We start from the raw sequence: 24,510 nt of genomic DNA, 5'->3' as shown, positions 1-24,510 counted from the left end.
TCCTTTTGAGGAGAAAGGCGCTCCTCAGCCTGCCTATTGTCATTTTTAAAGCCAGCAACTACCAAGAAACCAGAGGCTGCCTTATTCTGTCTCTCATCTCTCCTACTGGTCCCCTGGGTGGCATTCATGGTTGGAGCTCTCCAGTGACCGGGTACTTATCTCCCAATGTTTCACCTGGGCATAGGAATGCTGCTTTGAATGCAGACTGACTTCTTGTAGTCAGACTCTTAGCATCTCATTTGATATGTGCTTTGTGTTGACATAGGGACATAGGGTTGGTCCCACACTGAAACCCACCTTTGGCATCTGCCTGAGATACTGACTCCAGTTACAGTCTTGGCCAAAGGAATCCCTTGAATCCAGCCTCAGCCTCAGTTTATTTCCTAGACATAGTTGAGCCCTAATTTTCATGCTAGACACTTAAGTTTACTGACACCTTCACTTCCTGTTCTTTTCAGTGACTGAGCATTGGCCAGCAATCTAACTTCTTGGTACTTGCTGGCATCTCCTTCAGCTTCTAAGCTTGCACTGATGGGGTCTTTGGGGTCTGAGTTATTTTTTCGCTTTAGAATGGAGATGTCAGTTTTAGGGCTGGCCAGCAGAGGGCGTGTAGCATAAGATTCTCAAGGAAAGCTTCCAAGAGCCTATTAGTGAACTAAAGAAGGTTTGGCTTTTTGATAGCTAAACTTTAAAGTCATGTGACTGCTTGAGCTTACAGTTACATCTCCAGATAAGCTTGGAGGGTGCAAGAAGGCGCTCAAAGTTGACTGGTACCCCAGATGTTAAGAGGACCTGGTAAGGTATCTCACCCTGAGACCCAGCACTGTGTCAAATGTTTTCATGGCTTTGCTGCCCTCCCTGGTAATTCAGTTGTCCTTGGTTCTATTGAGAAGGACGCTGTATTCCCACAATGCTCACCCTTCACCTGGGCTCTGTTTCTAGAGACCTCTTCAGCTTTATAGGCCAAATATTGCCAACTGTCAGCCTTCTGCACCCACATGTCCACCTCCTCCAGAATCCATGCCTTTACGGGTTCTTCATCCACCTTGTTTGATTCCAGCCTTTCTAGGCTTCCGGTCTGTGCTACTTGACTCTGATTGGTCTGTTCCCAGGGGGTTGGCAGGAATGAACAGGATGGCCTGCCTCTCTTTTCCATATAGCCTCAGGTTGCATTAGTTTTTTTTTTTTTTTTTTTTTAAATTTCTTTTTTGGTAGCTAGCTCATATAGATCACTCATACCAACTTAAAACCGCAAGCTTTTTTACCCCAAGGTGATGATTCATCTCTGGTCTATTATGGTTTTGGGAAAAAACTTGAAATAAGTTAAATAAAAACATTTTGATGTTACTTTTTGAATTTGAGGGCAGTCTTTTGAGCTTGGAAACCTCTACCTTTGATGTTTACTTAAAGTGCGAACAAAGGACAGCCGGCCTGTAGCTGGCTGTGACTTCAGCACTGTGGACAGAGGCCACTGGCAGCACCTCCAGCCATGCCTGGGACTGCAGAAGCGTGGGAGATGGACCACAGCTTCCCAGGGAACAGGAATCCTAGCTGTTCACTCGGTGGCGCCTTGCCTGTCTAAAGCTCTTTTCTCTTACTTAACTCATTCTGTTTTTGTTTTCCTATCCGTTTAAAAGGCAGACATGACAGGGACTGTGTTCTAGATTTTTTTTGCAGATGAGGAAATAGGTGTGCAAAGACTGGATCCAGAGGACCCTTGGGGTAAAACAGAGTCTGGGAGAACACTGGGTCTAACTGGATTGGAGAATTGGAAAACTGTATTGTTTCTCTTTGGCTTTCTTGAAAGACAGAGGGAACATCCTTGAGCCAGGGCAGGACAGGAGGAAGTTTGTGTGCAGGAGAGGTTCCAGCAGGCCCTGGGAGCAGGAGGCAGCTGCCGAGAGAAACATTCCTAGGAGGGAGAAAATCTCCGGCTAGGGTTGCTGAGTGGAATCTTTGTTGTTCACAGAGATACAGGATTTTAATTTTTTATTGTCATGTTTATTTTGTGTATGTATGCATGCTATGACACACGTGGAGATCAGAGGACAACTTAGAGGAGTTGGTTCTCGTCATCTGCCATGGGGATTGAACTAAGTTGGCCTTTGCTCTCTGAAGCCATCTTGGTAGCCCAGGATCTAATTTTTATGCCTTCTGCTACCCCGATGCTCAGCTCCCCTGAGTTTGGAGATAGGAAGGGACTCATGCGGTGTCATCTTGAGCCTGGTGGACACTCTCTGCCCTACGGGAAGAGGTATGGAAGATGGAAGCTGAGGTGTGAAAGTTGTGTCAGCGGTGGAAGCTTCAGTAATGTGGCTACAAGCCTGGTTCTCGGTCTGTTTTGAGAGTTGGGAGGGGAGGTGCTAGACTACACCGCTGCAGGTCCCTTGAAGCGAGCTTTGACAGGCACCACATGTGCATGCGAAGAACATGGCCACTGAAGATGGACTGAAGGCTACAGTGTCCTGTTTTATACTCGAGCCAGGAATTGGTCATTGATGGGACAGGACAGGGAGATGGGAGGATCCCCCAAACACTAGGAAGAAGGAGCAGAAACAACATTGCAATTGGTTTATTATGGTGTCTGCAGTGCCCAGCCTCTGAGGGCTCCTGCTTGGAGTACTGTGAAGGCTGTCACAGGGAGAATCATGCAGCTGTAGACAGGAAGACAGGGCTTGGGGTTGGTCCCCTCTGATTACTATCATGTTACCTTCAGCAAGAAAGTACACGGGAAGGGCATGCGGAGCTAGAGGGCCTTGGGTCCTCGCTTACTGAAGGGCTCTCAGAGCCCCCCTCCCAGTCTGTTTGGCTGGAAACAAACCATGGATACCCCTTAATGTTTGGAGGCTGAACTTGAAGGCCTTTGCTGATTATGGATATAGAAAGGGCAACCCTTTCTATTCCAAACTAGAATGGAATGGGCTTCTAAACTATTTGTCTAGATAAGACTTAACCTGTGTCTCCAAGCTCTGGGCCCCTGGGGCATGCATCCCAGAGGGAATCAGCTTTTCTTTAGTGTTGGTCTAGTGGGGATTCTGTAGCCTATCATTTTCTTTACAAGGTTGCCAAACATAGTGGCAATAGGCCAGCAACAGCAGGAGGAATGCTCAGCTCCACCATATTCCCAGGCTGAGCTGTGGGACCAGGCCGTATACTGATCATGCTCACTCAAGAGCTCCTTTGTCTGGGCTGCAGCCAGGACAAGAGAGATACAGCGAGCAGACGAAACCCAGATGGCAAGGAGGACGTGGCGATTTGGCTCCACTGTAAATGGCAGGCTAGAAAGGGGCCATGGTTACAGATGCTGTCAGGATGTTCTGAAATTTTGGCATTAAAGTTGTTTGGCCTTTTAGAGCCAAGTACAGAATAGTCACGTGCCACATAGTGACATTTCAACCAACAACAGATGGCATGCACAATGGTGGTCCCACAAGTTACTAAGTCCTACTAATGTGGTAGCTGTTTGGTTTGTGTAAGAGCACTCTTCGATGCTTGTGCTATGAAGATGCTGACGAGTGATACGGTTTTTTGGAATGGATTTCCAGAATGGAAACGGGTCTCTTAATCATCAGTCCAGACAAGACTTGCCCCTATTTTCCATACTCGGGGCCATGAATGACTCTATATACTTGTGTCTCTCTGAATACATATGCGGTGCACAGCTGTGTCTGTGTCTTTACTTTGCTGGTTGGAAGGAGACATGGACTACCAGAGCCTGCTGCCAGTTCAAGTTTCGTGCCTCGAGGTTGCTTGCTTTTGGCTCTTGGGGAGTCATGGCTGGATGGGCCCCTGCTAGACAGCTTCTGTCGATCCTTTCTCTTAGCCTTACTGATTTATGCACTCTGGGAAGCCGTGATGCCTGCAATGATTATTGTGCTTTGGACTAAGGCATGGGACAACCCTGGCACCCACTTCCCAGTGGGGTGCCCTCTTCCCAGGCAGTCGAATTCTGTGCTTTCTGTTTTGGTGATAGGAATGGGGGAACTCCAAGACTTGGCCACTTAAACAAGGTCCAGGTGACCTCCCTTAGGAAGCACTAGGGCCAGAAAGGCAAGTGTTTACCCTGCCAGCCCATTCCTTGGGCTGGGGCTAGAAAGAGGCAATGTATTCATGGCTTCTGCTGCGGCTTTCCTCAAAAGAAGAGCACTTGAGTTGAATCAGTACCTAGGAATACGGAAACTGCTTCATCCCTGGGATATCATAGGGGCCACTGCTCAAATGTCTTGTGGGGGAAGGAGGCCAAGGGACAGACCTGGAGAGGTTATGCAGTGCTGAGCCACTCTCAGCGACTCTGTCCCTGCAGCTCTGCTGTGGCATCCTGATGTTCCCTTAGTTAATCTGAATATAAGGAGGAGAACTTCTGGATGAAAACCAGGCTTGGGGGAAGTGGTCTTCAGAGAAGTATATATGCAACCCAAGCCTCTATTTTTTGGAGCTCAGGATGGACGGTGTTGAGAAAAGCATTGATCTTTACTTTCGGCAGCCAAGATGGGAAAGACTGAAACATTTTTCAGACCCTCATCAGAGCCAGACATTAATCTTTGCACTTGGCAGAGTTTTAGACAGTCACAGTGATAGAAAGGCTTGGAAAGGGAACGAGTCTTACTAGGTTGATGACAGTGTACCTCTATAAACACTGCAGGGGGCTCCAGGGAGCCCACGTCAAAGAGAGATTATGGACATAGGGCTGGGGCGGGCTTCTGTAACAACGGACTAGGGAGCAATGGGCCCTCCTTTTGGAACAACACTGGATGCTTATGGAGAAGAGGTCAGCTGTCCTGTGCCATCCTGGGTAAAGAGGTGATCCCAGGTAGGCCTGGTCCTGTTGAGGATGAGCTGTGGGGCTGGCTCTGCACAGTCCGATTCAGCCTGTGGGCTTCTGCCATTCAACTGTACAGAAGCAAGAAACAGCTGCTCCAAAGTGGTAAGCATCGCCTTGGTCTGTAGAGGACCATGGAACAAGAAGAGATGGACGGACTCCCAGTGTCCACAGCTGGGGAGTGGCAGACAAGCACTGTCCAATTCCCAAAGCCCAGAAATGAATTATCTCTGTGGGGTTCAGCAGCCCACAGCCACAGAGAGAGAGAGAGAGAAAGATGACTCATCGGGAGAGCGAGCAAGAGCCCCTGAATTTAGCATGCTTTAATCTTCTCAATGGAAAACCCCAGGGCTGGCTGCTACAGATGCAGTCCTTGAGCTCAGCAGGTTTGTGCTTTGTTTTCGACTCGATTCAATAACGGGCCATCTTACTGATCAGTCCTGGGAACATGGCCGAGTCGTTTTCATTGTTGTTATTCAGACCAAGTCTCACTTGTGTAATCCTGGCTGGCCTAGAACGTGCTATTTAGACCAGTCTGGCCTTCAACTCATAGAGATCCACCTGCCTCTGTCCCTCAAGGGCTGGGTTTAAGGGTATGCACCACCATGCCCAGCTTTAAGTAATAGTTTTTAAAAGCTGTGGGTTTCAAAATGAACCCACATGTATTTCCTGCCTGCTTCATTTCGGTCCTAAATAATCTGTCTCCAGCAGTATACTACCCTGCTTCTAGGTAAGGCAGGTCCTACAGAAGGAGAGCATGCACGGCTCTTAGCAAGGCTTGGCTGGAGATGCCCATGGCATCCAAGCCTCTCAACACTGAGCAGCGTGCTCCTTCTCCTGAAACCATCCACTTTAGTACAAGTGCTTTCAGCAGCGGAGACAATGCAAGCTTTCTGCAGGACTTTGCTCAATTCTCTCTTGAAGAACTAGCTGTCAGAACTGCCCATACCCAAGTCATCTGGTTGAAAATAGAAATCCAGAACCTGGATCCCTAGGTCTTAGGGCTGACCCACACCATGTTCTGACTCCAGCCAGAGCTTCAGAACTGGGTGATGGGGTTACACAAAGCCTGGAGGCCAAGCTTGCTACACCCATGGCGTTCTCCACTTGTCCACAAGGTCCTCTCAGGCTAGCTTCATCTCCTAGCACAGAGGGGAAGACGCGGAGTGAGCATCAGGGAGAAGCAGCGACTGGGGCGACGGGAGAAGAACACACTGTCCCCCTTCTGACGCTGACTAGGACTTCTTGACAGTTGAGATACAAATCTTCTCAAGCCTTTGTTGTCTCTTCTTAAAAAGCACAACTGCATAGGCATTCTGCAGAGCTCCTCTGGCTATGTAAGAGGTTGGCTTGCCCTCCATATGATGCCACAGTTCTATGTCTGTGGCTGAGTTGGGCTGGAAAGTAGGAAAAGCCCGGGCTTTCTTTTATGCATCCTCCTTCGGCCTCTGAGGCTGCCACCTAGGCTAAAGCATCTCACACACAGTGATCCCTGCCAGTGTATCTGTTCTTCTTGGGTCCCTAGAGCTTTGGATCATTTGAAGACTAGGGATCAGGGGTCTCATCTTGGTTTTCCTGTTCTGCTAAGGACTTGTGAAGTTGGATGACCTGGCTGAAAAGTTCCTAGACTTCTGGCTCTCTGGGAGAGACTGTCTCCACTTTCTCCAGGCAGAAATCCACAAGCTAGGTTCCTTCTCTATCACAAGGAATCAGAATTTAAACACAAACTTCGGGATGGTTTTGAACTGTTCTCCCACCACGGCATACCTGAGGGATATACAGACACTTACAAATAACAGTGGTCGTCACTGAAGGGCGTTTCCATGTGGGCAGGGGGGGGGGGCTCTCGGCAACTCCTGGAGGGGAAGTGAATTCAAACTGTCCCCTTCTTTCTCCTGGGAATCAGAACTGACCAATAAAGAGTGAGAAGAGACCCTCTTATCTAAACCAGGGGGGCTCAACAAAAGGCTTTTGGTCCTTTTTCATCAAAGAAAGAACCAAAGGAGTTTGAAGGCATGGATGTCTAGGCATGTATGTGGTTGTATGTGCATGTGCACACACGTATGCGTGAGGTGGCAGGTAGTTTTATGATGTGCGGGCAGGAGGTGATCCATAGCAGGTAATGCCACAGCTCTCAGGGCCTCTCACTGTGGCAATACACATACTGCCTCTGTTGTGAGGGGAACGGTGGCTTTAGTGCCATAAAGCTTAATGACAAATTAAGATGTTGGCAGTGTCCCATTCCCATGAGTCTCAGTGCCAGAGGTTGGTAAAGGAAAAAGAAAGGAAAGGAGAGAGAGAGGATGCCACCGTCCCAGAACTGAGCTTCTCTGTCCCACCTATCCTGGGGGCTTCAGGTGGATCGCTCCACTGTTAGGACGAGCAGCCAAGATGTAGATGACGTTCTCTCTTAGGAAGGTGGGCCAATCCACATATCTGCAGAGGGAGAGAACAGGTTTGCAAGGTGGGGCACAGATCCGGAAGGCCCAGAAGGCCCAATCCCAGTGGCAGTTTGCCTTGGACTGGACAAAACTCAGTGGGGCTTGCCTCATGACTAATACAGTTAGGATTGGCTCTGCTAAAAAGCTAGCAGATCAGATGTTTTTGCCCTGGAGACCTGGGGTCAAATGTGTCCTTTTGGAGCCTGGTTTCTAGGATGAGCATTTACTGTTATGGGGTAGTAGTAATGCCCTCCTTTATTTACATGGGTGTTATGGCAGTGGAAGCTATAGACAGCAGCAGAAATGAGGTTCAGCTCACCTGGACTCCTGCTCTGTGGGCAGCAGGGCCTTCTCCTGACTCTTGCCGCTGCTGGCAGCCGGGCTGCTGTCTGCTATAGGTCCCACATGGCTGATGCTGCCAGACACAAGAGCATGAGGTTAGCAGTGGGACAGCAACAGGCCTGGACTCCTCCCAAACTCGGGCGAACCTATGGACCTAGCCATGCCTATCCAGTCTTTTCGAGACAGGGCGGCAGAGAATTTAGGACAGAGGCAGTCCCACAGACTGCCGATAGGATTGCTGCCCTCTACTTAGTTCACTGGCAGATCTTTTCTCAGTAGGATGGAAAAGAAGCTACATGCTACACCAAGCACCTCCAGGGAGAAAGAGGAAGGGGGGGGGCTAAGAAAGAGGGGTTAGGCAGGGCAGGGTAGGGCTGGGAAGGCGCAGACCTGACACTGCAGGAAGGAGCCTCTGTAAGGCGTTTACAGAACCAAGAGTGCCGGGCATGGTGGCACTCCGCCTCGCTGATGGTGCTCCCTCTGCCCCGTGCCAGGAAGGTGGCTCGGGCTCGTTCCCGTTCCTTGACGGTAAGAAGCCTCAAGAGAGAGTTCTGGGGAAGAAGAGATAGGTTTTTTTTTGGTAGCCTGTCATTTTTAGAGGAGTCCGGAACAAGCCATTCTTCTTAAGCAGTTTCTGCAGCCCTGGTCACTGGTCATCTGTCGCTGGATGGACCTGGAACCCTTTCCTGATACATGCTCTTGCTTAGACAGTTCCCAGTGCTCCCCGACACACCCAGCATGCATCTAGACCTCTGTCACCCATGGACATTCACTGCCCCCACTCCTCACCTGGGGACGCAGCTGCAGCAGCAGCAGAAGGGATTCGTGGGACAAGAAGTCGGACCACTCTATGTGACCCCGCTGTTCAGGGTCCAAAGCTGCAAACTGGCGGGCTGCCTGCTCCTCTTGCTCGTCAGTCAGGGCCCTGCTGCTCTCCCCTCGCTTTGCTGCTTGGTGGCGGTAGCGCACAAAGTCCTCCAGTGTCAGGGAGCAATCTGTGGGAGGCACCCTTGCTGGCCACAGCCACCTTCCTCGCCTTGGGCACCTTCACTGTCCTCCAGGGCACCCTCAGGGCCCCACGGCCCCAGCTCTTGTCGCATCATGCCTCCCGTAGCCAGAGGAGCTCGGGGGAGCTGTGGTGGAAGTGGGCGCCATTCATCCTTACTCCCCAAAACCCACCGTTCACCCCAGGAAGGATAAAAGGGGATGATGTGTCTGGCCCCTTCTCATCAGCGCTAGCCGGCTTACCAGGGATGACTTTACACCGCTGAAAGGTCTCAGTGAGGCTATACATCTCCTCCTCAGTAAGCAGCAGGTTAAGGTTGTCCTGAAGGAAGTAGAAGTGGAGTTAGCTAGTGGCCACACAGGCCAGTGACAAGGGAAAAGCTAAGGATCAAGAGAGATGGAAACAGCACCCCCACCAGAGAGGAGGTAACCCCCCCATCCCAACCACAGAGGGAAGATCTGCTTGGAGCTGAGTGACTCTCGGGATGAATCCCCCCTAGAATCCAGCTATCCTGGCTCTGGTCCAGTCTCTTTATTCAATACCTGCTTCCAAGTTAGCCTGTGAGCTGCCCTAGGGATGCCCCAGAAGCAACCCCCAAAGCTGCTGTGGGTGTAAAGAGAGACAGATACTCAGCTATAGGTCCTAGCTCCACCCATCAGCTGCTCAGTATGTATTTATTTTATGTCCACTGGCTTTGTGGCCAGGCTTAAAGCACATTTTAGTTATAAAAAACAAAAATAGCCCTGCTTCTAGTGGGTTGTGCAACTTTAAATGGCTCAAGAATGGGTTTCGAAATGTCCCTAAACAAAACCAATTTTTATGGTGTCATAGGAGTTTAATTACTAAAGCAGCACTGAGATCTCATTTTGTTAGCATTACTGATTAGTTAACTTGCTCCTAGCATAGCAGCCAGGAGCAGACTCAGACATCACGTGAGTTTCACAAGCAATCCTATGGTTCTGTCACTGAATGCCTGGCGTGTCCTGGGCACCTGAGTGTGCACAGCACTGGGATGTTTGGTACTGTGTGGCTGCTGCATGTGAGTGTGAAGGCAATCGGCGAGAACTCGAAATGAAGAATTGTGATGCTCCTCAGATGGCCTTGACGGGGCCCCGTAACTCGGGCCTTTACTCTAAGGACATTGAGGAGGCTCAGAGGGGCAGCTGTCACGGTCAGATCTCTGCCTTCTGAGGGAAAACGGATTAGAAGAGCAAAATCTGGTGGTATGGATCGTCGCTGGGTGCTGTTCCAGAGGCACAGGTAAGAAAAAGCGGGTGGCTAAACCCAGCGGACAGGGGAGGGAAGAAGCGAGAGGTGTCAGAGGTCATTGAACCTGCTGATGTACAGGCAGTGGGGGATGAGGGAGGGTACCGGAAGAGTGGGGGCTGGGAAACTGGGGAATGATAGATACTACTGCTCACAGAAGAAAGGAGTGGAGAAAGAGCAGGCTTAGGCAGGAACATCAGTTCATTTCAGGACATTCTGAGCATGAAGTACTGGTGAGACATCGAGATGGATAAGCCCCTGAGACAGGAAATTTAAGTCTGGGCACAGATACGGGCATCGTTAATATTTTGATTGTAGGTTATAGGACAAAGTCACTCAAAGACGATGAATACAGTGGGAAAGACAATGGAATCCTGAGGAATACAGCATCTAGAACTGGAACAAACCACGGGTGCGGAGGAGAGGTCAGAGAAGGCTGGAAGACCCTTGGGAGTACTGGGTACCAAGTGAAGACTGCGGCATGGCATAGTGGGCGGTGCTAGTACTGGTCAGACACGCATCCGGGCATTCGTTGTTTGGAAACACTTTCTCTAGCTTGCATATATTGTATAAATTCTAGAAAATAGCTAACTGCCAGGCGAAAGAGGAGGAAACAAGGAAAAAGACTGACTAAGAAGATGCCTGAGAAAGTCAGAAGATTGTCGGTGGCCTCAACACAAGCCAACTCAACAAAGTGCTGACGGCGGAGGTCACACTGGAGGGCAGAGAAGTCAGGAGGCAGTGAAATGCTCTTAAGAAGTGTGATTGTGAGTGGAGGGAAGAGAAAGGGATGAACTGGAAGGAAGGGTGTGCAAAAGGCCTGTGGAGGTGGTGGCAGCAGCTGGCCCCCAGTGAGCTGGGAAGGAAGCAGAGAGTGCCCGGGAGACAGAAGAGGGACACAGACTGACACAGGCTCATGCTGGCAGCACATTGGCAACCAGGGCTGCTGAAATGGAAAAGCTGGTGTTCGGGTGGCTGTGTGTGCATGTGTGCATGTGTGTGCGTGTACAGACTGGGGCAGAAGTGGAGGGGAAGACTGCAGCGCAGAGTCTGGTGTGGTATAATTTACAGGCAAGGATTTTCAGGAGCTGAAAGTCACTTGTAGGTTTCATTTTGTGGCTTCATTTTGTGAATTAGCCATAGATGGAGAGTGAGAAAGTTGCGCCTATCTGCTTTCTGCAGACAGTGGAAGAAGACAGTTGCCAGCTGCTCCTTACACCGAACCAGAGAGTAGGGAAGACATCCGCACAGCAGGCAGGGAAGTCCGGGATTCCACGCAGGCGTGATGATAAATGGCTATGAATCTGGCGTTCAGCAGGCGACACCTTAGATTCTTTCTGCCATTAGAAGTTGGGAGGTATTTATATATAGTTTGCAGAGTTCTGAATCAATGCAGCGTTGCTCTTTAATTCACATAATGATTACTTCAGAGGCGAAGAACAAAGGCTTCTAACAGGCGGCAGGTCAAGCGAGGACCATGGGACTAAGTGTTTCCCGTAACAGAATCTCCCTCTGCTGGAAGTGAGCTGTTCAGGATGCCAGGTTGGTTTCTCAGATGAGTACAAGGAGTGACAGGCACAGGCTCGTAGAGAAAGCACTGCCCCATGCAGAATGACTATTGATAGGTTAGGCTATTCTTTTTATGATTCTTAACCGAGGGTGGCTTGCTCCCTCTGGAACATACTTGGCAAGGTCTGCTGTGTTACAACTGGGCCTGTTTGCTACTGGCATGTTTTTAAAGTGCCATATAGTGCACCTCTAGCTCTAGGACCCTTGCATGCACTATTAGAAAAGCCCCTTAGGTCACTACTTAGAAACAGTCACTTTTAAGACTTTCTCTGGGAAGAACACCGAGTTTTCCCCCTGTCCTGCAGTCCAGACTCACACAGTAGTAACAGCTCCAGCCTGTCTCTGTATGGGCCATCTCAGTCACCTCCACTGCACTGTCCCCTTGGAGGTAGCCCATGCGGCGCAGGCAACCATCGTGGAAAACCCTGGTGCAGACTCTGCATGGGAAGAGGCTCTCAGCGGTCCAGACTTCACAGATGTCACACATCTCATCGTTGACAACCTTGCAGGAACGAGAAGGGTTTGAAAGCACAGATAGCAAGATCCCACACCTGCCGCATGGGCCGGGCCTCTCTAGGGCCACAGTTAAGGTGTAAGCGTTCTTCCTGGTGGACGAGCACTAGGAAGCTGCTTAGGCTCTGTTACTGTTTCTGAACAGGGATTCTATTCCCATTTTATATAGAGTAATCTGTGTGAGTGACTGTCCCAAGCATTATATGGCATTTAACACTTCTAACTCACCCCAGTTCCCCCTTCTCAGTTTCCCAAATGCCCCCTCCAAGGGTTAGTGCTCTCTGTGGGTGAGAATCCAAGGATGACAGGGTGAGTGCTAGGTCTGCCATGCCACTGTTCCTTACCACAGGAAAGCTCAAGTCCTTCCCCACGACTAATCCAAGATATACCTAGTGTTTCTAGTCACATGAAATACTATTTTCCTTTGTGGTACTGGGGATAGAACACAGGGACTTGAACACGTAAGGCAAGCAACCTGCACTGAGACACATCTCAACCTGTCTTGTGGGAAAAGGACCGTTCCGAACTCCACTCCATCTTCTGGTGCTGAGTCTCGCTTCAACCACACCTAGCTTTCCCCGTTTTCCCTGTTCTTTGATCCGTATAAAGGCTAAGACAGGGAAGTCCTGCCTTAATATAACACTCACAGGCTCCCGGGGTTCCAAGCAGATATCTGGAGGTTTGTCATCATCCAGCTTCCGGGTGGGGCGGATGAAGGCAGGGGGCGTGAATCGGCTGGTCCTGTCAAACTCCTCAGGCTCGACGCCACGCCCATCTCGGAGCCGCTCCCAGGCTGCGCGGTTGATACTGCTCTCTTCCTGGACCACGGGGGCGCTCGCCTCTGCTTCCTTCTCCTCCTGTACTTCCTGAACAGAGCCCTCCACAGTGCCACGGCGGGACCCTGGCAGCTCACCCCCACGTCTAATGGAAGGCCTGTCCCGTAGCCCATCCTTGAAGGCTGACACAGCCAGGCTCACCTTCTGCACCTGCTCTACTGTCTGCCGCTTGGACATCAACACCCCCATGGCTCTGTGGACAAAATCAGTTTTATCCATTCATGGAAGAGGCAGGTACTATTAAATAGTGTCGGTCATGGCTCCTAGGAGCAAGGCGTACTGGGAAGGGCACGCGCTGAGACGTCAGAAGCCTCTGGATCTGCTTCTGACTGGCTAGTTTTGGTTTTCCCTCGTACAGGGTGAGGGGTATCTATCCAGCACACAGCACAGGGTTGTCATGAGGGAAATGAACTTGGACTGTTGATATAGCGCCACAGGAGAAAGCTTGTGCTGAATTCACGAAGCCTTAGGTTTGACCTCAGCCAAACGTGTGTGTGTGCACATACAGAGAGATGCACATGCGCACACACACAGACACACATGCACACACACAGGCACACAAGTTCATACACAGGCACACATAGACATACCTGCACACACGTGCACATCCACAGGCGCACACACACACAGAGGCACACGTACACATACATACACAGGCACACAGAGACACACGTGCATGCACACAGAGCACATACACACTATATACAAGCAAGAAAAGGTTAAATGGTGCTTAATAAGTAGTTAGTATTATAACATATGAAATAGTATCTGCCTTCCTTTTTATTTGAGAGTTGACCTAGCCCAGGGGTGTCGGTTCTCTGCTACTCTGAGGTAGTTGGGACTCCAGATACTAAACTTTTCCTCTTCCCTAAAAAGGGGTTCAACACACTGCAGGTTTTCTCTGATTGAAAGAAAGCACCTTCAGGAAGTACTGTGCACAGTCCACCCAGGGTCTGTTCCCATTGAGGTGCTGGCTAGTTTTCCAGCCAGAGTGAATGGATTTCTATTTTTGGAAGACTTCTGAATCAGGCACTCGGGGAACTCTGTCACCTCCCTGTGTATGTGGCCAAGGTCACAAACACCCCTTTGTGGGTCTCTCCCAGACAGTAGGCCTATCTCTCCAAGCTCTATGGTAGGTGCTTTGTTCTCCTGAGACCTTATTCGTGTTCCACTCACATCTTCACCTTTGCCTTCACACTGTCCAAGGTCTGTAGCTTTTCACCAGCTAAATGGAATAGTGCCCCTGTCCTCCTCTGCAGGGGCACAGTACAGTGTGGGAAAGTGAGGTCGTGACTGCACAGTGTGAAGCTGGCGTTTTCCTTTCTACTCTGGGAGCTCAGTGAGAGTCAGCCGAGGAATGTGTGTTCACAGTAAGCAGAGCACAGTCCATTTTGACCTTGCCCTCGGCACACTGCAATCGAGGCTTATTGAACAGTACATGTTCAAGGCACTCATAGGAAATGGAGATGGGCTAGCACCACACCACTCAAGTCTTTAAACATCAGACCCCAAGAAGCAAGTGGAACTCCAGGCCACCTATCCATGCATTGGGAGAGCCTTCTCTCTCAGAAATGAAGTGTTGGTGTACACTAGACATATCTCAAAGGAGATACTCATGTGAGAACACAGGTTCTGTGATTATGTTTGTGTGAAATGTCCAGTAGATCTAAGGAAATAAAATAGATTGGTGCTTCCCTAAGTCTGCAGAAAAGTTGTGGGTGGGTGTGGCTGCTACTGGGTCTGGCCTTATTTTGGGTGGCAACAAAGGTGTTTTAATGTTGAAGTGTAGTGATGACTGTGTAACTGTGCAAATGCTAAAAATACTCTGGTGCTACACTTTAAATGAGTGAATTTCATGGTACAAACTATAGAGCAATCAGGTTATTTTTAAGGATTTTAAAAAAGCATGAGACCACACTCCCGGGTCACAGTGGACCTCAGGGAATTTGTGAGAAGCCATCTTCAGTTTATTTTGGGGAAAAGGTGACAGTGGGTAAGAGGCAAGGTAGAGACAATTAGAAGACATTACGCTAGTTCAGGTAAGATGGTGAGGCTTTCAACTGAAGCAGGCGTGACACTGAGCGCATTTGTCACCATGAACCAGAATTTTAGAGAATTTTAGGAATAAACTGGTAACTCATTGGCTCAAGGATGAAATAGAAGAGAAGGGTTTTAAATAGACCAGAAGAATGGCCAGAGAGCTGGAAATGAGGAGGAGGAGTCGCCGCTGGATTTTGTGCATGTTAAATTAAGGCCACCCCAGGACACTCAGGAACATCCATAGCAGCATGAGTGTTTCCATCGGCTTTCTGCAGCCTTTAGGATAGAATCCCTCAGGTCTGTGCCTTTATGTCAGCTTAGGAGGTAAGCCTTGGACTTCCCTGCTAGTCTCTGTTACGAGCTCTGCTAGCCCTGCCATGTCTTTATTTGACATGCCTTCTCTATTTTTGGGAACCACGAACACCCCAATTACTGCCTACTCTTTCCAGCTTGCTCGAGTGTCCTTCCGTTTGGGGAAGTCACTTCAGACTCCAGGCTGGAGTGCTTTTTGGGGCCGTGCTCTGTGCTCCAGAGCACTCACTTTCCTTAATGGGATGATTATCTGATCAATGCCAACTCCCTCTGACTGTTTCACCCCAAACAGCACCTACCGCCACCCTGGTGAGGTGTCCGGAACATAACAGATGTTAACAAACATTTTCAAGGCCAGGCCTGGTGACTCGTGCCTGTGATTCTAGTACTTCAGGGGTGGGATGGTGTGTGTGTGTGTGTGTGTGTGTGTGTGTGTGATGAGGCAAGATGACTGCTGTGAGTTTAGGGCTAGCCTGGGCTACAGAATAAGACATTGCCTCAAGAAAAACAAAACTAAAGGTGGGGGAGGTGGTTCAGCCTGTAAAGAGCTTGCTATGAGAACATGAGGACCTGAGTCGGATTCTCAGCACCCCAGAAAAAGCCAGGGGTGCCGGTGCGTGTGCAATCACAGTCTAAGGAAATGAGAGACAAATCTGACTGCAGCAAATCCAGCCTAGCCCACAAGTCCCAAGCCCTGATGAGAGACACGGTCGTCTCTCCCAGGGATGACACCCAAAATTGGCCTTCACATGCACGCGCACTTGCTTGTTTGTGTGTGGACACACACACACACACACACACACACACACACACGGGGCGGGGGGAGGTGTCAGAAACTCAAATCAAATCTTTTCAAGTCAAGAACTTGCTTTTCCAAATAAAACCTTACTATATGCCATGCCTGGTAATAACCATATATTCTTTATAAAATATTTATTATTTGTATGCACCCCAGTGATACACATCTCTAGTCTGGACCTTACTGTTACCAAGAAAACTCATATTCCCGTTTTTTAAAAGATGGGGTCTCACTCTGTAGCCTTGACTCTCCTGGAACTCACTATGTGCCAGATTGACCTCAAATTTACAGAAATCCTCCTGCCTCTGCCTCCTGAGTGCTGAGATTAAAGGTGTGTGCCATCACACCTGACAGAGACCTATATTCTTCAATCGGTCAACTGAGAAGACCTGCCTCTTTCATTTGTTAGTTAATAAAAATTTAAGATACAACTCAAAAGAATAAAAAACCGTGATATAATACTAATGGATGTTTACCGTCTATCCATAACTGTTTTACAGGGTCACAGTGGCAAAGGTTTTTTGAAAAGATCTAGGAATTCCTGCCTCAGTGGACAATCAGAGTAGATTTTTTTTTTAAGTCTATTTTTATGAGTGTTTTGAGAACATGTATGTCTGGTACCACCTGCATGCCTGGAGCCTTCAGAAGCCAGAAAAAGGCATCAGATTCCCCAAAACCGAGGTTACAGATGGCTGTGAACCACTCTGTAGGAGCTGGGACCTCAATCCAGATCTCTGGAAGAGCAGCCAGTGTTCTTAACCACTGAGCCATCTCTCCAGGCCCTCAAACTAAATTCTGATTAAAAATACTTTCCTCCTTCCAGTTGAAAAAAAAATCGGGATAGGAGAGACATCCCAGCTGTTAAAACTCACAAAGGTCTTGCACAGGACCCACACTTCGTTCTCAGCACCCATGTGTGGCAGCTGACAAAATCTTCTAACTTCATCTCTAGGGCATTGGATGCCCTCTGTCCCCCACAAGCACCTGCCATCCTAACAAATAAAAATTTCTGCCAGAAACTTGATGTGCCAGGTTAGGGGGATATCCAGGGGGAGGCATACCCTCCCAGAAGTGAAGTGAAGGGGTGGGGAAGGGTCTCTGTAAGGGGGACTGAAAGGGAGCAGCATTTGGGATATAAATAAATAATAGCAAAAACTAATTTTTTTTTAAAAAAAGATGCTTTGTTCCTAACATTAAAAAGAAAAAATGGATAGCATGGGCCGGGGAAGAGTCACAACACGATCAACACTGAATTGGAAGTGTGTTGCTGTGAAAAGATGTCCAAAATATGCAAGCCTAGTTATGAACAGGGCATGCCACAGACCGCTGACAGATCTGTGGTCTTCCAATGGGAATGGCCTCCTTAGGCTGGCTCCTGTGTTTGACTACTTGGTTCCCAGTCAGCAGGACTGTTTGGGAAGCCTTGATGGAGGAGGTGTGTCACTGGCAGGGGTGGGGTGGGGTGGTGGACCTAACATTCCCCATTAGCACTCTCTGCCTTCTGCTTGTGGATCAAAATGTAGGCTCTCAGATGCTTCTCCAGCAGCCTGTCGCCATGCGGTTGGTCGTTCAGCCGTTACAGACTTTATCTCTCAGGAAGTCCAACCAAACTCTCTCTTTTATACATTTTATACATGGTAACTTACCACAGCAATACAAAAGAAACAAACTCAGGATCTAAGTTTTAAAGAAAGGATGTAGGTAGTTTTCACATTTTCTATTCTATATATTCCAGTTCCCTATCTCTCCCCTTACCCTGAATTAGCAGCTAACTTCAGTTTGAGCTATTTCATTGCTTTGGACTATTGGGAGCACACAATCTTGGCATTTTGAGCATTCATGTTCTTTTACAAGCCCAAGTGACCTAATGGCGGTAGTCAGAGCCAATGGGAGACTGTAGTGGAGCGTTAAGGTTAGACTCTGGGGTTCTCAATGGGCCTATGACTCCAACATGGTCCAGATGCCTCACGGGCAGTAACTGTGCTCTGTGTTAGGCAGGAAGACCTGAGATACATACACCAAGTGGGGAATGCCAAGCGGACACACAACTCTTCTCTGCCATCTTTGCTTCCTTTTAAGGAGATTTGTTTTTATTTTTGTGTATGTGTGTTGTGTCTACATGAACGCATGTGTACTACATATGCATTGCGCACAGAGGCCAGAAGAGGGTGTGAGACCCGCAGGAACTGGACTTACAATCAGTTGTCAGTCACCATGTGAGTGTTAGGAATCAAACCCAGGTCCTAGAGCATCCAGTGTCCTCAGCCACTGAGCCATCTCTCCAGTCCCCATTGCTGCTATTTTCAATACAAGCATTTATATATCCAGATCTACTGTTTTCCTGTTATATGTTAAGTGGGACGTTTTAATTTAAAAAACTGTTCAGCTGAAGATGGAACCCAAGACCTCAGGAATGCTACGTAAGCATTCTACCACCAAGCCATATACCCACTCCTAATTTTTAAAAAGATTTTTTGTTTTTTTTATTTATTTATTTATTATATGTAAGTACACTGTAGCTGTCTTCAGACACCCCAGAAGAGGGCGCCAGATCTCATTACGGATGGTTGTGAGTCATCATGTGGTTGCTGGGATTTGAACTCTGGGCCTTTGGAAGAGCAGTCGGGTGCTCTTACCCACTGAGCCATCTCACCAGCCCTTTAAAAAGATTTTATTACACACACACACACACACACACACACACACACACACATATATATATATGATGAGTACACTGTCGGTGTCTTTAGACACACTGGAAGAGGTCATCAGATCCCATTACAGATGGTTGTGAGCCACCATATGGTTGTGGAAATTGAACTCAGGACCTCTGGAAGAGCAGTCAGTGCTCTTAACTGCTGATCCATCTCTCCAGCACTGTGCCCCCCCCCTTTTAATTTTCTTTTTTTACTGCAATGCAGAGAAGTACATTTTATGAGGAAATACCGTATATACAAGTATTTATTTGTGAACTTGTAACTGAACCCAAAGATTATAATTTTTTTTTACTATATGTGATGGTTCCTGATAATTCTCGTCTTTTTAAAACTACCCCATGGGGGCTGGAAAGATGGCTCATCAGTTAAGAGCATTAACACAGGACCTCCAGATCAGCCAAGTCTAATAGTGAGATCTCTCTCAAAACAACAGCAAAAAGTGGTGTACAGAGATCGCTACTTTTTTTGTTTGTTTGTTTGTTTAGAGACAGAGTCTCTGTGTAGCCCAGGCTGGTCTGCAACTCACCTAGGTTGGCCAGGATGTTGAGGGTCCTCCTACCATAGCTTACTGGGTGTTGGGGTTACAGGCGAATTTCACTATGCTTGGCTTAATTATCTCTGGTGTATTCTAATTTAGATTTCCTCAGGTAACAACCCAGGAGTGAACAGTATGGCAGCCTCATTTTAGATTTTTCTTTTTTAGAACCTCTATGCTTATTTCCATAGAGACTGGACTAATAACCCAATAGCTGCACCAGCATTTGCTGTTTGTTTTCATGGTGACAACCATTGTGACAGGGATGAGGTGACTCTCAGTGCACTTTAGATTTGTATTTTCCTGGTGACTAAGCATGGCGAACACTTCTTTTATGTATTTATTTTCCATATAAATGTCTTTTGAGACATTTTGTTCAATTGAGACATTTTGTTTAATTCATTATTTTTTTGGGGAGTAGAGTTGGGGTCTCTCTCTCTCTCTCTCCAGGGTTTCTCTGTGTAGTATTGACTATCCTGGAACTCATGCTGTAGACCAGGCTGGCCTAGAACTCAGAGATCCACCTCCCTCTGCTGCCTGAGTGCTGGGATTAAAGGTGTGTGCCACCACTTCCCAGTAAATATTATTCATTAAAGAATTGCACTTCTTTTTCTTTGGCAGTGCTGGGACTGAGTTCAGGGCTTGTGACTCAAGCAGTCTTCCTTTTGATTTAAAGATGGCCACTTATAACACGAGAATATAAGGAAACCTGCTGCTTTTGACAGTCTGTGTGGATGGGGGGTCTACTAGAGACAGACTGACCAAGGAAGCCAGTTCTGTGATGGGACACAGGGAAGATTGCCTTTGAAAAAAAGAGGGCGAAGAGCCAAGTAATGTATGTGGATTTAAGAAGCTGGAAAGGGCAAGGAAACAGGCACACCCTTGGATCCTCCAGAGAGCTGTGCTCCCCTGCGAACGAACGGACACCTTCATGTTAGCCCATTGAGACCCGGTCCTGTCATTGGCTCCAATATTGCAAGAGAATAGATTTGTATTTTTAAGGGGAAGTGATGGGAGAAATGGAGAAGAGGAAGAAGAGAGGGATGAATAAGAGAGAAGGAAGAGGGGAAAAAACCCCATACTTGATCCAACAGATGGATCCCTTTAGAACTGTGGGCATGAGTAAAACAACCTTTACTAATGATTGTTTTCTATGTAGCCCTGAGTGACCTGGAACCCCAGGTTGGCCTAGACATTGAAGATACCCACCCAATTCTGCCTCCTGAGTCAGATTAAAGGCACCTGCCATCATGCCCTTCTGCCTTACTGAATCATTTAAAAAAACAATTGTAAGAGGGTAGAAAGAATTCTAGTAGAAAGTGCAGGATAACTTAATAGACAAATTATAAACAGAATTGATTTAATGTTTTGAAACACAAGAGTGAGAGTGAAGGTTTCCAAACGGTGGGTGAGCTGGATCATGGGAGCAGGGAGAGTCTATGTAAAAACTCCAGGAGATAAGTGAGTGGATGGAACGCATAGCAATTCTAAGATACACTTATATTTGTAACACATTTATTTGTTTTTTGTCAGTGTAACAGGCTGCAGAACCCCAGGTCTCCGCAGAATCCACCAGGCTCCGGGGGCCACAGAAGATGAACCTGTTCTCCAAAGAGATGCGAGGCACCTCTTTCTTAGAAATGATGTCAGACATCCTGGACAACAGTGATGAGTCCAGAGAAGGCCTGGGCTGAGCCTCAGTTGGAAACATTTATTTGGAGACCCTGAACATAGTTAAATCGATTTCCAAGACCGATTCACCGGGAGAGACCCAGTATGTGCGTTTGGCTTTTGGCTTCTTCTGATGATGTAATGCAGGATACTGAGCTAGCTAGCCGGTTGGCAGCACCGTTCTGTACGTTCTGTACGTGAAGTCACTTATTGCTGGTGTAGCAGCGGCTGGATCACAGAGCCCTTCCACCCTGCAGCTGTTTCCCCCCACTGCTCTGTGTTAAGAGAGCACTCACTCTGTCAGATGCCAAGATCCCTCAGTTGTAATGCAGTCCCTGCAGTCATTTTGCGAGTTTAGATTTTGGAGGAACTTTTATGAAGACAGAGCTGGGACACGCTATCAAAATAATCAAATAGAAAAAGCAAACAACACGACGCTCTTTGCCACGGTTTCGTTGAACAGGCTATTTCCTTTGCTGGGGAAGGTCCATTTTTCTAGATTGCTTTATGTCCCTAAGGCAAAGAGCTGTGAAGTAGAACCATTAATAGGAAGCCACTACGACCCAAACACGACCTCAAGCCATTTTTTTGTTTGTTCATTTTATTTTCATCATTTTGAAATGGCGTGGCTGTGATCTGATTATAAACTGCGAGGACACAACAGAATTAAGCCTTAAGAATAAGGCTAAGTCTCTTAATGTTTAATGAAGAGTACTGCAGAAGCCACCTTGATTAAAAGCGAGTGGAGTGAGCGTGCTGAAGTAGAGGAGACGGAGACAGGCACCTGTGGTGTTTGAGGAATTAACACAGGCAGCCGGAATTCCTGGATGAAACAAGTGGCACTGATTAGCAATGGGTAAGAGGGACCGCCTGGAGAGAAAGCCCGGCCTCTCCTGGCCTGGAAGGAGGCCTAGGAAGAAGAGCAAGCTGAAAGGTAGAGGTAGTGAAGTTGCTAAGATCTCACAGGTTTTCAATGACTGCTTCTTTGGCTGGTGGGCGGAATCTCCCCTCCCCCCAGCCCCCACTTTCTCCAACAAGAATGGAAAGGGGATATAAGAAGACGTTGTCTCAGAAATGATGTGACTATTAAGATTTTGGGGTGTATAAAGAGAGGCTTAAAGAACACCTCTGGGATAGAGCAGGTGGTAGGAGACCATAGAGAGAGCAAGTGCAGCTGACGGTACGAACAGGAAGACATGAAAGTGGCAACGATCAGAATCTTCCTTTCAGCAGGAGAAGGCTGTTGAGATGTATTTGTCAGGCAGAATGACTATGTGGGTAGCTCAGAATGTGTGTGCAAGACACACCCATTCTTTGCAGAGCACCTACGAAGAACGCAATGGGATTCGTTATGAGGGCAAAGTCGTGGGAGTGGAGAGGTTTTGCTCCACAGCAGGAGATGGTAAAGAAATAAGGAAGGCGAAGGCAGCAAGGGAAGCCCTCTGCCTATGCTCTCTCTGTAAAGATCTGTGGCGGTGGAGAGGCTGGGCAGCAGGCTGCCTCAGAGGCAGGGCTAACATGAAGTGCATTTACTCAGTTGAACCTGATCCTTTGTATAGAAATGGCAGCCGTATGGAAGGCCCAAGAGCAATTAAAAGGGATTCTCTGGAGGCTGTGAGGGTGGTCCTAGGCAGGGACAGGCAAAGGAACCCTTAAGTGAGAAGGGAACTGAGGGATGTCTGAAAATTGAGTGTGGTGTGATCCCAACATTGAGAGGCTGAGGCAAGAGGATCATTGTGAGTTTGAGGCCAACCTGATTTACAGAGGAATACACACACACACACACACACACACACACACACAAAAGAGTTGAGCTTGCAGAGAAAGAAATGAAAACAAAGGGTAGAAAATGCTGACGGCCCCCACCATCTTTCCCAAGCATGAATGTTGCCGAGATGACTGAGCAAAGTCAGTTTATTTCAGACATGGAGTCAGTATCCTCTCTTTTCATCAGTGTTGGCCAGAGGTTAGGCCTGCTTAGGGCTGTAATTCCAACCACTCAGTACTTGGTTCACAACAAGTTCAAAGCTAGGCTGGGCTGTGAAGTGAGTTCAAGGCTAACCTGGCCAACTTAGCTCAACTCAGTCTTGCAGACTGAACTGAGGTCTGGGGGTGTGGCTCAGTGGAAGAGAGCCTGTGGAACACACATGGGCTCCTGGATTAAATCCCCAGCACTGAAAACAAAAGAAGACAAAACCAAAGTTGGCCAAAAATGTGATCAGAGCAAGGCTCTGGAACTCAGTTCTAGAAACACAGCGTCAACTCAGCCTATCACATCCTCGCTGCCTCCTCAGAGGTGGGGCCTGAACGGTGGGTCAGGGCACTGAGAATAAGAATACCAGCCTTCTGGTAGCTATGGGTGGCTTTCTGCCACAGAGGACAGTGCCTGCTATGCTCTGGCTCCAGGTGAGAGGGATGACCATTTTAATTTAGCTAGTTTCTGCAACCACAAAGTTAAGACAAGAGAAATGCCCATTTCCGGGTCTATGGTACATATTCTCTGCCCTGTTGACTATCGCTTGGCCCACAGGGGTGAAGCTTGCTAGGGCACAAGAAAAAAGCTTGAAAATGCATCTCCCTGTTCCTGGGTTTGAACCAGAGATGCTGAGCACGCGTCTGTGCTTGCAGGCATAATAGTTACGTTGGTTGGTTTGTTCCTGGAGGTGTGTGGCCGAAGGACTAAGAACTGTGTAAAGCTACACACTTCACACAGAAGGTAAAAGTTACAGAGATATAGAAAACCAACAGAACTGGGGGGGTCTGTAAAGATCAGAGCAGGGATTCTCAACCTCCCCATTGCTGCGATCCTTTAATGAAGTTCCCCATGCTGTTGTGACCCCCGTCCATAAAATCATTTCCTTGCTGTAATTTTGCTACCCCTATGTATCGTAACATAAATATCTACTGTACAGGGATATCTGACATGTGACCCCTGAAAAAGGGTCATTTGAGCCCAAGAAGGGCCACGCCCTGTGAGTCACGACTTAAAAGCATACAGCACAGACCCCGGGCTCACCATACATATCAACATCAACCTGAAGAACGTAAGCAAAAGCTTCACGAAGAATTCCCTTACCCTCTGCAGGTCTTTGAGGCAACCCAAGTGGTCCAGCTGTTCTCCTCTGCCTGTTGCTTTAGGAATCCAGTTTCTCCATCCAGTGTCCTGGGAGTCTGTTTCTAGTCGCCGTTCTCCTGGCAATAACCTACAGACTGGTGTCAGTTCTCATGACTGTAGACCCCGAAGCCACCCTCCCCATCTGCTTCGGTCCACTTCTGCCTATCTAGGAAGACAGTCACCGGAACTGCAGAGAGGTTTTCTGGAGATTCTAAGAAGCAGACAGGCTGGAGCCCGGGTAAAACTGTCTCCCAGCTCGGCTCCAGGCTCCGAGGCAGGAGGGACAAGTCTGCTGCTGCTTAATATTTACTGAGGCTTTAATATACATGAGAGCAAAATGATGGCATGATCTTTAGCCTCTGGGGATTGGGCTGTCTTCATTAAAAGCTACAGCTCTGACTTCCCACAGAAGCAGAGCAACAGTTAAGGAACATCGCACTGGCAGTGATTGGCTGGTGGGANTGCACTCAGCAAGTGAATTTTCCCAGCAAGATGGAGAGGCACTCCCTGCTTTCTGCTCTTAGGTCCC

General features: G+C 48.1%; 1 protein-coding gene across 2 annotated transcripts; it reads right to left on the bottom strand.

The window, feature by feature from the left end:
* Positions 1-1,993: 1,993 nt before the first annotated feature.
* Positions 1,994-24,504, bottom strand: Phf24 (PHD finger protein 24). Of its 2 annotated transcripts, XM_021161046.2 has the most exons (9): positions 23,943-24,504; positions 12,934-12,985; positions 12,604-12,822; positions 11,760-11,945; positions 8,851-8,929; positions 8,392-8,597; positions 7,993-8,153; positions 7,580-7,675; positions 1,994-7,255 (listed from the first exon to the last, which is right to left on the bottom strand). In XM_021161046.2, exons 2-9 carry the CDS (start codon positions 12,979-12,981, stop codon positions 7,159-7,161), a joined length of 1,092 nt encoding a protein of 363 aa, XP_021016705.1. In that variant the 5' UTR covers positions 12,982-12,985; positions 23,943-24,504; the 3' UTR covers positions 1,994-7,158. The 2 variants fall into 2 exon arrangements, with proteins under 2 accessions (XP_021016705.1, XP_021016704.1); XM_021161045.2 differs by having other exon boundaries at positions 12,604-12,985.
* Positions 24,505-24,510: the final 6 nt, after the last annotated feature.

The sequence above is a fragment of the Mus caroli genome, chromosome 4 (assembly GCF_900094665.2).
Source record: "Mus caroli chromosome 4, CAROLI_EIJ_v1.1, whole genome shotgun sequence".
NCBI classification, from domain to species: Eukaryota; Metazoa; Chordata; class Mammalia; order Rodentia; family Muridae; genus Mus; species Mus caroli.
This window is presented reverse-complemented; position numbering and strand designations above follow the sequence as displayed.

Bases quoted from the DNA above. Each gene is read 5' to 3' on its own strand.
- Phf24 (XM_021161045.2), bottom strand. From the start codon at position 12,981: ATGGGGGTGTTGATGTCCAAGCGGCAGACAGTAGAGCAGGTGCAGAAG. The intron at 8,154-8,391 runs GTGAGGAGTGGG...CTTCTTCCCCAG, and splicing joins TGCTGCAGCTGCGTCCCCAG to AACTCTCTCTTGAGGCTTCT. The intron at 7,256-7,579 runs GTGAGCTGAACC...CTCCCTCTGCAG, and splicing joins CCCACAGAGCAGGAGTCCAG to ATATGTGGATTGGCCCACCT.